The sequence below is a fragment of the Pseudophryne corroboree genome, chromosome 2, assembly GCF_028390025.1.
Source record: "Pseudophryne corroboree isolate aPseCor3 chromosome 2, aPseCor3.hap2, whole genome shotgun sequence".
Taxonomy (NCBI): Eukaryota; Metazoa; Chordata; class Amphibia; order Anura; family Myobatrachidae; genus Pseudophryne; species Pseudophryne corroboree.
Window position 1 is genome coordinate 266,718,211 of NC_086445.1, and position 13,650 is coordinate 266,731,860.

General features: G+C 43.8%; 1 protein-coding gene across 4 annotated transcripts in view; it reads left to right on the top strand.

The window, feature by feature from the left end:
• Nucleotides 1–9,835, top strand: part of RCBTB2 (RCC1 and BTB domain containing protein 2) — a 149,544-nt gene extending 139,709 nt beyond the window's left edge. Inside the window, exons 12-14 of one of the 4 annotated variants that reach the window (XR_010213608.1) lie at nt 6,305–6,376; nt 7,587–7,685; nt 9,552–9,637. Coding sequence is in view for 3 of the 4 variants with exons in the window: in XM_063952787.1 (XP_063808857.1) it covers nt 6,305–6,435; nt 7,587–7,685; nt 9,552–9,692 (371 nt within the window). In the remaining variant the exon portion in view is untranslated. Of the gene's footprint in view, nt 1–6,304; nt 6,436–7,586; nt 7,686–9,551 lie in introns of all 4 variants that reach the window. The other 3 variants (XM_063952787.1, XM_063952789.1, XM_063952788.1) reach the window with 3 other exon arrangements.
• The last annotated feature ends 3,815 nt before the right edge of the window (nt 9,836–13,650 follow it).

The following is a 13,650-nucleotide window of genomic DNA, read 5'->3' on the forward strand; positions in this document are numbered from 1 at the left end:
TTTAGACATAAAGGTATAGCGTTGTGAGCGTCTGCGCCGCTGGTGATCTCCTCGTGGTCTCGAGCGTCCGCTACGCCATAGCGAATCATTACTCTAGTCATAGCCAATAACGTGTCCTGTGATCACTGGGCCGTGAGCGAATGTGACGCTTGAGCGTCTCGCCTACGGCTGAGCGATCGTTACGCAACTAGCGTACCATTACGGTACTTCTTAAGTAAACAGCGTACAGTGTTCTTAGCTTCATAAAGGGTTATTTATACGACAAGGGAATTTAGCATTGTCAATGGGTGCATACAATATAAACAGCGAGTCAGACTTTCTGACTCCAGCCGTTCTTGAAATATATATTTTCAATGCCCGGACCACGTCCAACAACTTGGAATCCTCCAAATCGTTAGTAGCCGCAGGCACCACAATAGGCTGGTTCAGGTGAAACGCTGACACCACCTTAGGCAGAAAATGAGGACGCGTCCGCAGTTCTGCCCTGTCCGAATGGAAAATCAGATATGGGCTCTTATATGATAAAGCCGCTAATTCTGATTCTCTCCTGGCTGAAGCCAGGGCCAGTAGCATGGTTACTTTCCATGTAAGATATTTCAACTCCACCGATTTGAGTGGCTCAAACCAATGGGATTTGAGAAAATCCAAAACTACATTAAGATCCCACGGTGCCACTGGGGGCACAAACGGGGGCTGTATATGTAGTACTCCTTTTACAAAAGTCTGGACTTCAGGAACTGAAGCCAATTCTTTCTGGAAGAAAATCGACAGGGCCGAAATTTGAACCTTAATGGACCCCAATTTGAGGCCCATAGACAATCCTGTTTGCAGGAAATGTAGGAATCGACCCAGTTGAAATTCCTCCGTGGGGGCCTTCCTGGCCTCACACCACGCAACATATTTTCTCCAAATGCGGTGATAATGTTGTGCAGTCACCTCCTTCCTGGCTTTTACCAGTGTAGGAATGACCTCTTCCGGAATGCCTTTTTCCCTTAGAATTCGGCGTTCAACCGCCATGCCGTCAAACGCAGCCGCGGTAAGTCTTGGAATAGACACGGTCCCTGCTGAAGCAGGTCCCGTCTTAGAGGTAGAGGCCACGGATCCTCCGTGAGCATCTCTTGAAGTTCCGGGTACCAAGTTCTTCTTGGCCAATCCGGAGCCACGAGTATCGTTCTTACTCCCCTTTGCCGTATAATTCTCAGTACTTTTGGTATGAGAGGCAGAGGAGGGAACACATACACTGACTGGAACACCCACGGTGTTACCAGAGCGTCCACAGCTATTGCCTGAGGGTCTCTTGACCTGGCGCAATACCTGTCCAGTTTTTTGTTTAGGCGGGACGCCATCATATCCACCTTTGGTTTTTCCCAACGGTTCACAATCATGTGGAAGACTTCTGGATGAAGTCCCCACTCTCCCGGGTGTAGATCGTGTCTGCTGAGGAAGTCTGCTTCCCAGTTGTCCACTCCCGGAATGAACACTGCTGACAGTGCTATCACATGATCTTCCGCCCAGCGAAGAATCCTTGCAGCTTCTGCCATTGCTGTCCTGCTTCTTGTGCCGCCCTGTCTGTTTACGTGGGTGACTGCCGTGATGTTGTCCGACTGGATCAACACCGGCTGACCCTGAAGCAGGGGTTTTGCCAGACTTAGAGCATTGTAAATCGCTCTTAGCTCCAGTATATTTATGTGAAAAGACATCTCCAGGCTTGACCATACTCCCTGGAAGTTTCTTCCCTGTGTGACCGCTCCCCAGCCTCTCAGACTGGCATCCGTGGTCACCAGGACCCAGTCCTGTATGCCGAATCTGCGGCCCTCTAACAGATGAGCACTCTGCAACCACCACAGAAGAGACACCCTTGTCCGTGGTGATAAGGTTATCCGCTGGTGCATCTGCAGATGCGATCCGGACCATTTGTCCAACAGATCCCACTGAAAAGTTCGTGCGTGGAATCTGCCGAATGGAATCGCTTCGTAAGAAGCCACCATCTTTCCCAGGACTCTTGTGCATTGATGCACAGACACTTTTCCTGGTTTTAGGAGGTTCCTGACAAGTTTGGATAACTCCTTGGCTTTCTCCTCCGGAAGAAACACCTTTTTCTGAACCGTGTCCAGAATCATTCCCAGGAACAGCAGACGTGTTGTCGGTGTCAACTGAGATTTTGGAAAATTCAGAATCCACCCGTGTTGTTGCAGCACTAATTGGGTTAGTGCTACTCCGTCCTCCAGCTGTTCTCTGGACCTTGCCCTTATCAGGAGATCGTCCAAGTAAGGGATAATTAATACGCCTCTTCTTCGAAGAAGAATCATCATTTCGGCCATTACCTTGGTAAAGACCCGAGGTGCCGTGGACAATCCAAACGGCAGCGTCTGAAACTGATAATGACAGTTTTGCACCACGAACCTGAGGTACCCTTGATGTGAAGGGCAAATTGGGACATGCAGGTAAGCATCCTTTATGTCCAGGGACACCATAAAGTCCCCTTCTTCCAGATTTGCTATCACTGCTCTGAGTGACTCCATCTTGAATTTCTGTATGTACAGGTTCAAAGATTTCAGATTTAGAATAGGTCTTACCGAGCCGTCCGGCTTCGGTACCACAAATAGCGTGGAGTAATACCCTTTTCCTTGTTGTAGGAGGGGTACCATGACTATCACCTGCTGAGAAAACAGCTTGTGAATGGCTTCCAATACCGTCGCCCTGTCTGAGGGAGACGTTGGCAAAGCAGACTTTAGGAACCGGCGAGGGGGAGACTTCTCGAATTCCAACCTGTAACCCTGAGATACTACCTGCAGGATCCAGGGGTCCACCTGTGAGCAAGCCCACTGTGCGCTGAAATTCTTGAGTCGACCCCCCCCCCCCCCGCTCCTGAGTCCGCTTGTAAAGCCCCAGCGTCATGCTGAGGGCTTTGCAGAACCCTGGGAGGGCTTCTGTTCCTGGGCAGGGGCTTCTCTCTTACCCCTTCCTCTGCCCCGGGGCAGATATGACTGTCCTTTTGCCCGCTTGTTCTTATAGGGCCGAAAGGACTGCGGCTGAAAAGACGGTGTCTTTTTCTGTTGGGAGGGGGTCTGAGGTAAAAAGGTGGATTTTCCGGCAGTTGCCGGGGCCACCAGATCCGATAGACCGACGCCAAATAATTCCTCCCCTTTATACGGCAATACTTCCATATGTCGTTTAGAATCCGCATCACCTGACCACTGTCGCGTCCATAAACTTCTTCTGGCAGATATGGACATCGCATTTACTCTCGATGCCAGAGTGCAAATATCCCTCTGAGCATCTCGCATATAAAGAAAAGCATCCTTTAATTGCTCTATAGTCAATAAAATACTGTCCCTATCCAGGGTATCAATATTTTCAGTCAGGGAATCAGACCAGACCACCCCAGCACTGCACATCCAGGCTGAGGCGATGGCTGGTCGCAGTATAACACCAGTATGTGTGTATATACTTTTTAGGGTAGTTTCCAGCCTCCTATCAGCTGGATCCTTGAGGGCGGCCGTATCAGGAGACGGTAACGCCACTTGTTTTGATAAGCGTGTGAGCGCCTTATCCACCCTAGGGGGTGTTTCCCAGCGCGCCCTAACCTCTGGCGGGAAAGGGTATAATGCCAATAACTTTTTGGAAATTAGCACTTTTCTATCTGGGTTAACCCACGCTTCATCACATACATCATTCAATTCCTCTGATTCAGGAAAAACTACAGGTAGTTTTTTCACCCCCCACATAATACCCCTTTTTGTGGTACTTGCAGTATCAGAGATATGCAAAGCCTCCTTCATTGCCGTGATCATATAACGTGTGGCCCTACTTGAAAATACGTTTGTTTCTTCACCGTCGACACTAGATTCAGTGTCCGTGTCTGGGTCTGTGTCGACCGACTGAGGTAAAGGGCGTTTTACAGCCCCTGACGGTGTCTGAGACGCCTGGGCAGGTACCAACTGGTTTTCCGGCCGTCTCATGTCGTCAACTGATTTTTGTAATGTGCTGACATTATCACGTAATTCCATAAACAAAGCCATCCATTCCGGTGTCGACTCCCTGGGGGGTGACATCACCATTATCGGCAATTGCTCTGCCTCCACACCAACATCGTCCTCATACATGTCGACACACACGTACCGACACACAGCAGACACACAGGGAATGCTCTTATCGAAGACAGGACCCCACTAGCCCTTTGGGGAGACAGAGGGAGAGTTTGCCAGCACACACCCAAGCGCTATAATATATATGGGAACAACCTTATATAAGTGTTGTATCCTTATAGCAGCTTAAATATATAAAATATCGCCAAAAAAAGTGCCCCCCCTCTCTGTTTTACCCTGTTTCTGTAGTGCAGTGCAGGGGAGAGTCCTGGGAGCCTTCCTCACAGCGGAGCTGAGCAGGAAAATGGCGCTGTGTGCTGAGGAGAATAAGCCCCGTCCCCTATTCCGGCGGGCTTTTCTCCCGGAGTTTGAGATATCTGGCATGGGTTTAATACATCCATATAGCCTCAAGGGCTATATGTGATGTATTTTTTAGCCATAAAAGGTATTATACATTGCTGCCCAGGGCGCCCCCAGCAGCGCCCTGCACCCTCCGTGACCTATGGTGTGAAGTGTGTGACAACAATGGCGCACAGCTGCAGTGCTGTGCGCTACCTTCATGAAGACTGAAAAGCCTTCTGCCGCCGGTTTCTGGACCTTCAATCTTCAGCATCTGCAAGGGGGGTCGGCGGCGCGGCTCCGGGACGAACCCCAGGGTGAGACCTGTGTTCCGACTCCCTCTGGAGCTAATGGTGTCCAGTAGCCTAAGAAGCCAATCCATCCTGCACGCAGGTGAGTTGAACTTCTCTCCCCTAAGTCCCTCGATGCAGTGAGCCTGTTGCCAGCAGGACTCACTGAACATAAAAAAACTAAAAACTTTTTCTAAGCAGCTCCTTAAGAGAGCCACCTAGATTGCACCCTGCTCGGACGGGCACAAAAACCTAACTGAGGCTTGGAGGAGGGTCATAGGGGGAGGAGCCAGTGCACACCACCTGATCCTAAAGCTTTATTTTTGTGCCCTGTCTCCTGCGGAGCCGCTATTCCCCATGGTCCTGACTGAGTCCCCAGCATCCACTTAGGACGTCAGAGAAAAGGTCAGTAGGGTTAAAATGTTGACATTGAATTTAATTTTTTGCCTGTTTTTCACTTTTCTGCCACTTTTCATAATGCTTCGGGCACAGTTACTATTCCCAGTTGTAGTCCACGTGGATAGTAAAGTATGAAAAAAACTAAATGAAACTTGTGTCTACCATGTGTGTTGACCATTGTCATGTCTTTTACATGTTGACCTTTTGACCCTGTCAAACTACTGCATGTCTACCATTAGTGGTCGACCCATTGGCTGTAGAACTTTTTAGTGTAGATCTATAGACCAGATACCGCAGTGGTTGTACAAAAGGATATGGTCCTATAAACGCTTGTATATAGCATCTAGTGTGCCAGAGATGTAATCAGACCCGGACGCATTACCTGACAAAGTTATAAAAAGGTCTAACTATGGAGACACTTACTAGACAGGAGAATATGATGCTTTATTGTTAAGAGACAATTCATTGGCAGTCATCTATGATGGTCACTGGTGATATAGGGCCCGATTCAGACCTGATTGCGCACAGCAGGCAATTAGCGATAGACTGTGCATGCGTATGCACCGCAATGCACACGCGCATCGCCAAACGACAACAGGCATTGCCGGTCAGTGACAGACTGGTATAAAAATTCCAATCGCACAGCCATTCGCATGCTGATTGGCAGGAAGAGACCGTCTGTGGGTGGTTAGTGACCGTTTTCAGGGAGTGTCCGGGAAAACGCAGGCGTTCCAAAGGGTTTTCAGGGAGGGTGTGTGATGTTTGCTGCGGACCCGATCAGCCTGTTCCTATCGCACTGTAGGAGTAAGTCCTGGGCTGCGCACACACTGGTAAAAACCATTCAGTGGTGAGTGAGGTGCGAACGGATTTGCAGTTGTCCGCTGGCTTAGGGCTATTTTTAGCACGGCATACACATGCGTTCGCACACTTACACGGCGAATATACACTCCCCTTGGGCGGTGACTATCTGATTGCAGGACAACAAATGTAGCAGCCCAGCTTATCAGGTCTGAATCACCCCCATAGTTTGCAGTAAGATTATCACTACTATAACAGGGAAGTTTATATAATACTCTATACCGAGTGTATGGGAATAGTTTTCAAGCAAAACCTAGACCTGGGTATGGAGAATCACCGTATTATTTCTAATAATTTGGCTTTGGTAATTTTGATTATTACATTTCACAGGACTTTTGGAGCTAGCAACAATGTATAGAGAAAATAGGCTGAAGCAGCTGTGCCAGCAGACCATAAAACAAGGTATCTGTGAAGAGAATGCGGTCACACTACTGTCAGCTGCTGTTAAGTATGATGCTCAGGTACAAGGAAGTCTCCTTATACATTATACAGAAAATGAACGTGTCTAATATTTCACTTCTATACACATCATAATGGAATGAAGCTTGAAATATAGAGGATATTATTTGCAGTGTGTAACAACATTCCACTTGTATTAAGCTGGCAGCTCCCATTAGTGTTCATTTCTAAAAGAAAGAAAGAGAGATTGATATTTAATCTTAAACCAATCCGTCCTATCCAGCATCATTTCCCATCTCCTTTATAAATGTATTCAGCAATGACTTCAATATGAGCAGGACTTTTCCCCCCCTCTACCTAGTAACGTTGCTGATTTCTAGAGTAACTTAATTAAGACACCGTTACCAGTATACAGGGAAATCCACAGTAGTAGGGTTGGTACGGATGAGCTATTTGTTCATGTAACTGGTTAAAGGAAAGACAATACTCATGTAATAAATCTGTCATCACATTCTCCCCTACTAATAGTTCCAGAATCTGATTACCCTTACAGTGAAGAGCTTTTTCCGGCCTCCTAGTCCTAGTGGATGCGGCTGTTCTGTACACTTATAGGTATGGAAAGCGTATCACACAAATCTTTCTATCGACCTATATTATATGTAACAGGTGCTCTTTATCCAAACCAATTCATCTGTATAATATTTCTTTATAACGCAACTTTTACAAATTCCTTAAGTTTAAAGGTTGACAGCTTTAATAATTTCTCCTACGTCCTCCCTATAGATGAGACCAAAACGGTGCCCCTCATTTTCAGGATACAGTCTAATAAGTTTACACTGTGGTAAAATGATGATGTTTTCATTCCATACATTGATGTGTGACTGGATACCCTTGCATTATGGATCAGTATCTAGGATGTAGCAATTATCCTCATGTTTTAGACTCCTGTTACCCAATAGAGTGTAAGTGCGGCAGTCTTTTTTTTATTTTTATAATGGTTTTGTTCCAAATTGTAATTCACAAGGGAATATGCTGGTGCTGTATCAGTAAATGTTAGTAAATTTATAATAAATGGATCTATCCTTCTTTGTAGGATAGGGCATTTTTCATAGTTGCATACTATTTCAGCTGTAAATGATGTAGCTATTGTTATGACTTGGGTGCAAAGCATTACATTTGTTTGTGTTGCACTTTATTTGAAAATTTTGTATAGACAAATATGAAAGCGTTAGACATCGATATTGATCGCAATGATGGTGCAGGGATCCCAAACACCAGAATCCCAATCGAGCTCCGCCGGGACTCCTGCTTGGTAAGCCGCGGGTGGGGGTTTGTGTTAGGTTGCGGGGAAGGGTTAGATTTAGGCTGCGGAAGGGGGGGTGGGAGGGAGGAGTTAGGGTAAATATACTTAACCTACCCATCAGGATTCTCTGTTTCGAGATGCCATGTAGGTCATATGACCATCGGCATCCCATCTGCCGGGATATCAAATGTATCCCGTAACAACAAAGGGTCATCCTTCCTTCAACAATATTCTCTGGTAATTCCAGTTGGCATTTGAAATTTCCCTAATCAGATGCTTTTTGGACCTGTACAGGCGGGATCAGTATAATAATCAGTCTGTTGGGATACCGGCGGCGAGTGCAGTGTGTTCCCTCACGGGCTTGCTGCGCTCGCCGTGCTTCGGGCCTGTTGGCGGCCTTTGGTCACCACAGGTTTATATTCCCCCTCAGGTGGTGGTCCACGCCACCACCCGGTACTTCACCGGGTGTCTGGATTCCGGCATCGGTATCCTGACAGCTGGTAAATTGACTGCCTCCTGTACAGACACTGTACTTTGCAACCAGAAAATGACTGTATAGGCACCTTGTGCTTTCAGGACAAAGCGGGAGTAGAATGGCCCTTTGTGCAACAGTTTGCATTTGACAGTGCAATAATATAGACCGATACACACACTCATTAATATATGTAAGAACATTTTTCTTCTGATGATTTTTGCAATGAAAACGCTTCCACATGAATTAGAAATAACACTTTCTTTTTTTTTAAATCTTTTCCCCACTCTTAATGTTTTACATTTCTGTTTAATGGCATGTGTTTTATTTGGGAACTCTGCTTGAATACATCTTGTGGGTTGAAAAAAAATCTATATCCAGCATATATAACCAGTATTATTTGAGGACCATTGTGACAGCTCATACTCGTTATATATACATTAGATATATGTAGGATGGATAGGTGGCACTCAAAAGGACTTATCACAGTAAGGAAACACACTGTGGCAACAGGCGATCGATAGACATAGGGGTATATTCAGTTGCTGTCGAAACTGCCGTCTTGACGTAAAGACGGCAGTTTTCGACTTTTAAGGTCGGTAGGGGTTCCGACCTATTCAATCTCCCCCCCCCTGTTTTCTGACAAGGCAGGAAATTTGACTTGTCGGAAAGCATGTGGACCGCCGATCTGCGTGCTTCTGTCGAAAACGGGGTCAAATCCGACAGGTTTTGGCCCCGTTTCAGACCATCTCAGTCCGACTTTAAAAAAAAGTCGGATTGAGGTGGGGGAGTGGGGCGGCAGGCTACTGGGGCAGCATGCAGGTACCTTTATGACGGGTGTCCCCCCGGCCAGGCACCGGGCGAGTGCCGTGATGCGAGGCTCCCTCTAGCATGTGATCTCACACGGACACAACAACAGGAATGTCCAAATCAGACAGTCTGATTAGGCTCATATTCGACATTCGGATTTGGCCGCTCATTGAATAGGACTTGTCAGATCCATTCTGAGAAATCCATGTCTGAATGGATCCAACAGAAATGTAATATACCCCATAGTGTGTGTTCGGGCCAGATAGCTGCATGGGAATAGATTTCCCTTAATATCAGTTACTGGCAGATTGTGTCTAGTGTGGAACCAAATCCAGGATCAGCAATATTTTTCCAAGCAAATTCGGCTTTTATTTTAATCTCTTGTTTTGTGTGCAGATACTTTTGTAGCATCCTGCTTACATTTACAGTAATACTTATTGGATGTTTTATTTAGTTAAATCTTTGTGAACAGATTTGCTGTCGAGCAAAAATCCTGGATTTGGTGCATTTTTAGTTGTCAATAATAATAGTAATAATATTATTATTATTATTATTAACAACAACTGTATTTACAAACAAACATTTGTTTTCAGGATCTAGAAGACTTTTGCTTCAGATTCTGCATCAACCACATGACTATGGTCACCCAGACGGACGCCTTTGCTGACATGGACAATGATCTTCTGAAGAACTTTATCAATAAGGCCAGCAAAGCCGGAGCCTTTAAGAACTGACTGGGCACTTGGAAGATGGATCTCAGCTTGTACCTTTCCAGCTAAACTTGAATGACAAAGACTTGTGGTCTTTACTTTTTGGTCAGATGATGGTATAAATGTAAAATTGGTTTGTCATTATAATAAATGTATTAATTTTAGAACCTCACTTGTGAATACTGTAGATATAAATCAGACTCTGTTTCTACTTGGTAGTAGACGACAGCATTTTACAAGGTGCAGAATTAAAGCACATTACATGACACCTGATGGGTTTTATCACACTAGAGGAGACGGTAAGCTGCATTTTAGCAACTTATTCCATAATGTGTGTCTGGTAACGGCCTCTAAGATGAGCATGTATGCAGACGTTCACCCTGTGATCCAAACAGTGCAGGGGGTATATTTACTAAAGTGCTGTTTCTTAGAAGTGTAGATGTTGCCCATAGCAACCGATCAGATTCTAGCTGTTATCTTCTAGAAGGTGCTAGATAAATGTTAAGTAGATTGATTGGTTGCTATGGGTAACATCTACACTTGTAAAAACCAGCAGTTTAGTAAATATACCCCTGGTCTAGTGCCTGCTGTTGACTTTTGCCTCACCATTTTAAGAAAGAGTGTCTTGGACCTATACAAATAATGTGATTTGCAGCCAGATAAGTCTGTAATGACTGTATGGGCACCTTATGACTACAGGGTGACAGACTAGACCAGACCAATATTCTACAAAGGCTACTCACAGGCTGATGATGATGATCCAGTTTCACTTCACCAGTGCAATAATATAGACACACTCTTATATTAGGTTATTCAAGTATTGGAAGAAATAATGGGAAACCTTTCTCTGTTGATGTCTGCAATGAAAACACACTATTGCCACTGGGGAGAACAGTAGAGGAATTCCAGCTAATGATCAATGCGTTTTATATCTGCACAAAGGAAAATGGAAAAGAATCTGTACAGTACAAGATGTAGCAACATCATATACTCCCTATATGTGGGGTTAGTATATACATACTAGAAAATGTTGTTTCATTAAGCCTACCTACATTGGGGCAGATGTATTAAGCCTGGAGAAGTGATAAAACAGTGCAAAGAAGTGAAAAGTGATAACGCACCAGCCAATCAGCTCCTGTCATTTTACAAACCCATAATGATTGGTTGGTGTGTTATCACCTTCCACTTATCACTTTTTTTTAAATCACTTTTCTCCAGGCTTAATACATCTGCCCCACAATTTGTTCTGGGCTTTACCAAATAAAATAAAAAAATACCCATTTTTAAGTCTATGTAGTACATTTGTTTCTAATGATTGGTTAATGCACAGCTTTCCCTTCAATTTCAGTGATCATTTCAAATTAAACAGTAGTGACATACTATTGCCGGTCCTAGAACCAGACTAAAATCTAATCACAAACCAACAATCACATGGGATCATATTTATTCTTTCCTGAAAGAAGGGAAACTGAGCTTCTTTAAATAAATTTAAAGAAAATAAAAATTGGTCAAATTTTTTTTTAAATGTAAGCATACTTTGGTAACTGTTTTTAACTCCTGTGTGTGACTGTTTTAGCGTTCCAATCTGATGACTGTTAACTGTAGCTCAACAATGCTTTTTCAGTGGTAAAACCTACCTTGTTCCTCTGTAGATCAATTATACTCCGCAAAGTGATGCACAGCAAATTTCTACAGCACAAGATACTCAAGTCTGTTTCAGAAAACATTTGTGTATCAAGATGTCAAACAGGTTGTGTGCCAAGACATTAGGGTAACAGGCTTTAGGTATTACAATATTTTAACTTTAGCATATCATGAAAATTAATTGATGTCCCATCATGTGAAAACAAATTGCTGCTATGAAGTCACCTACACAAAACGCAGCAGTGGAGACTTTTCACAACAGGACTTTATTAATAACTCTGTAAAGAACAAAAGCATTGTAGTCTTTATCAGTTAATTTCCATCAAAACTAGGAATATTTTCACATTTTGAAAAAAATGCACTTCCATTTTTTTAAAGAAGTAATTTTTATAGGTCTCCTTCCTCACATGACATAATTTATAGAATACGGATGTAAAGACACATGAAGTAACGGTCTGCTACTTGTAGTGTACTATTTGTACCGCACCCCTTTGACCACAGGTGCACGGAGTAAGCAGTTGCATCCAAGTGGCCAGAAATTCAGACTCCGAAAAATGCTCTGCAGAGTGCGCATATAAGATGTTTTTCTTCATATACTATTTCATACTCCCAACATAATGTGTTTTTTTTTTCTGCGTGTTTAGATAGGGTTGATATAAAATGGGAGTAGGACTAGCCTGATACATCTTAGATGGTCTGAACAGCCCTGGTTAGAAATGTTGTTTTACAATCTCATAATTCCAAGTTACCCATCCCACAACCTGAACATTTCCTATCAACCTTTATTGGCCTGGCTACTACCTCAAACACAACACAACACCAGAGCCAGATCATCCACTATACAAACTACAGTAGGCTTCTGGATAGGGCCCCACTTGAATACCTTTCCAGAATCTACTATAACAAGAATATATGTAACCATTCATTGTTTAGTATTTACACTATAACAATAGGTGAAACAGATCCCAGGATTAGAGTACACGTGTCCTTTGGTATACTTCTACATTGCTAATTACCTATTTAAGCAGCTATACTGGAAAGCAGGAGCAGGAACATATTCTTGGAGGACTTTTAAAGATTCTGAAAATGTAAAAGTGCTCATACAATTACCCATGCAGGTGCCAGCCATACTTACCACAACTATCACAGGGTAACTTTTCCATTAAAGGGTGTATCTCAGAGATAAGAGAACCTAGGTGCTGTATGTGGTCTATACTGGTGCTGTAGGCCTCCTTTATATTAGGAGACCCATAAAGTCTGGCCTTGCTGCTTTACATGCAAGGTGCTCTGGGGATCATTGTGCATTACAGTTCAGCCTTCTGGCCACTTATGACCTCTGCGTAAAATTACTCCACTCAGATGTCACTTAGAATTTTTAAACTAATGTTTTAAACTGCACAAGTACAGAACGCATTTGACTTCAGTATTTTATTTTATTCTTACAAAGAGTAAAAACTGGCACAAGAACATAATTGCAATCTGCAAGTTCAGAGATTCCTGTTGGTTTTGTATTAAGCAAAGTTTTTTTTTTTTTTTTTTACTTTTCTTTAAATGGCAAAACCTAGCCTTCAGAAATAGGAGTGTAAACACAGGAGAATGGCGTAAGTCCTCCTATGTACATAAAACAAGGGTATAGGAAGATATGGCAGCATATTCAAATGTTAAACCCACTTCAACAAGAACACTAATAAAATGATCCAACAAACCCCACACAGTCCTTGGTGTTACAAGTAACATCCTGTCTGACCAAACGATATAAACTAACAGTCCTTACCACTTAAAAATGATCTACTTGTTATTATACAGTGTTCCAGCAAACATCCTTTTAGAGGGTTTTTGCTCTTAAGGATTATTTTATTGGCTTGTAAATGCTCTTTGGACTCTTACTCAATCCATTGTTTTATCCTTCTGCCGTCCTCAGTTTTTCAGTCATGCTCATCTTTTCAGTATCCAGCCATCAGGTTGACAGTAACCATATCAGCATTCACAAAGTCAACATGGTTCAAACTGACAGGCACCAGGTCGACACCCTTAAACTGTCAACAGATTCAATGTTGACATCTCAAATGGACTGCCAACAGTTAGGAGCAGTTGGGAGGATTAGGCTTAGACTGCAGTAGAGGGGTAGGTTCAGGGTTTAGGTTATGAATAATGGAGAACTACTTACTGGAACACTGTTCCTCAGACGTCTGCACGAAAAAATAGATACTCACATGACCGCAAGGGACTGGAAGACGACGTTGGTGCTGCTGCAGCAGCCGGGACAAGGTAAGACACTGCTAGGCCCCACCAGGGGATGTTTGAAAACAGTTTATCATGTTGACATATCATCCGTGTA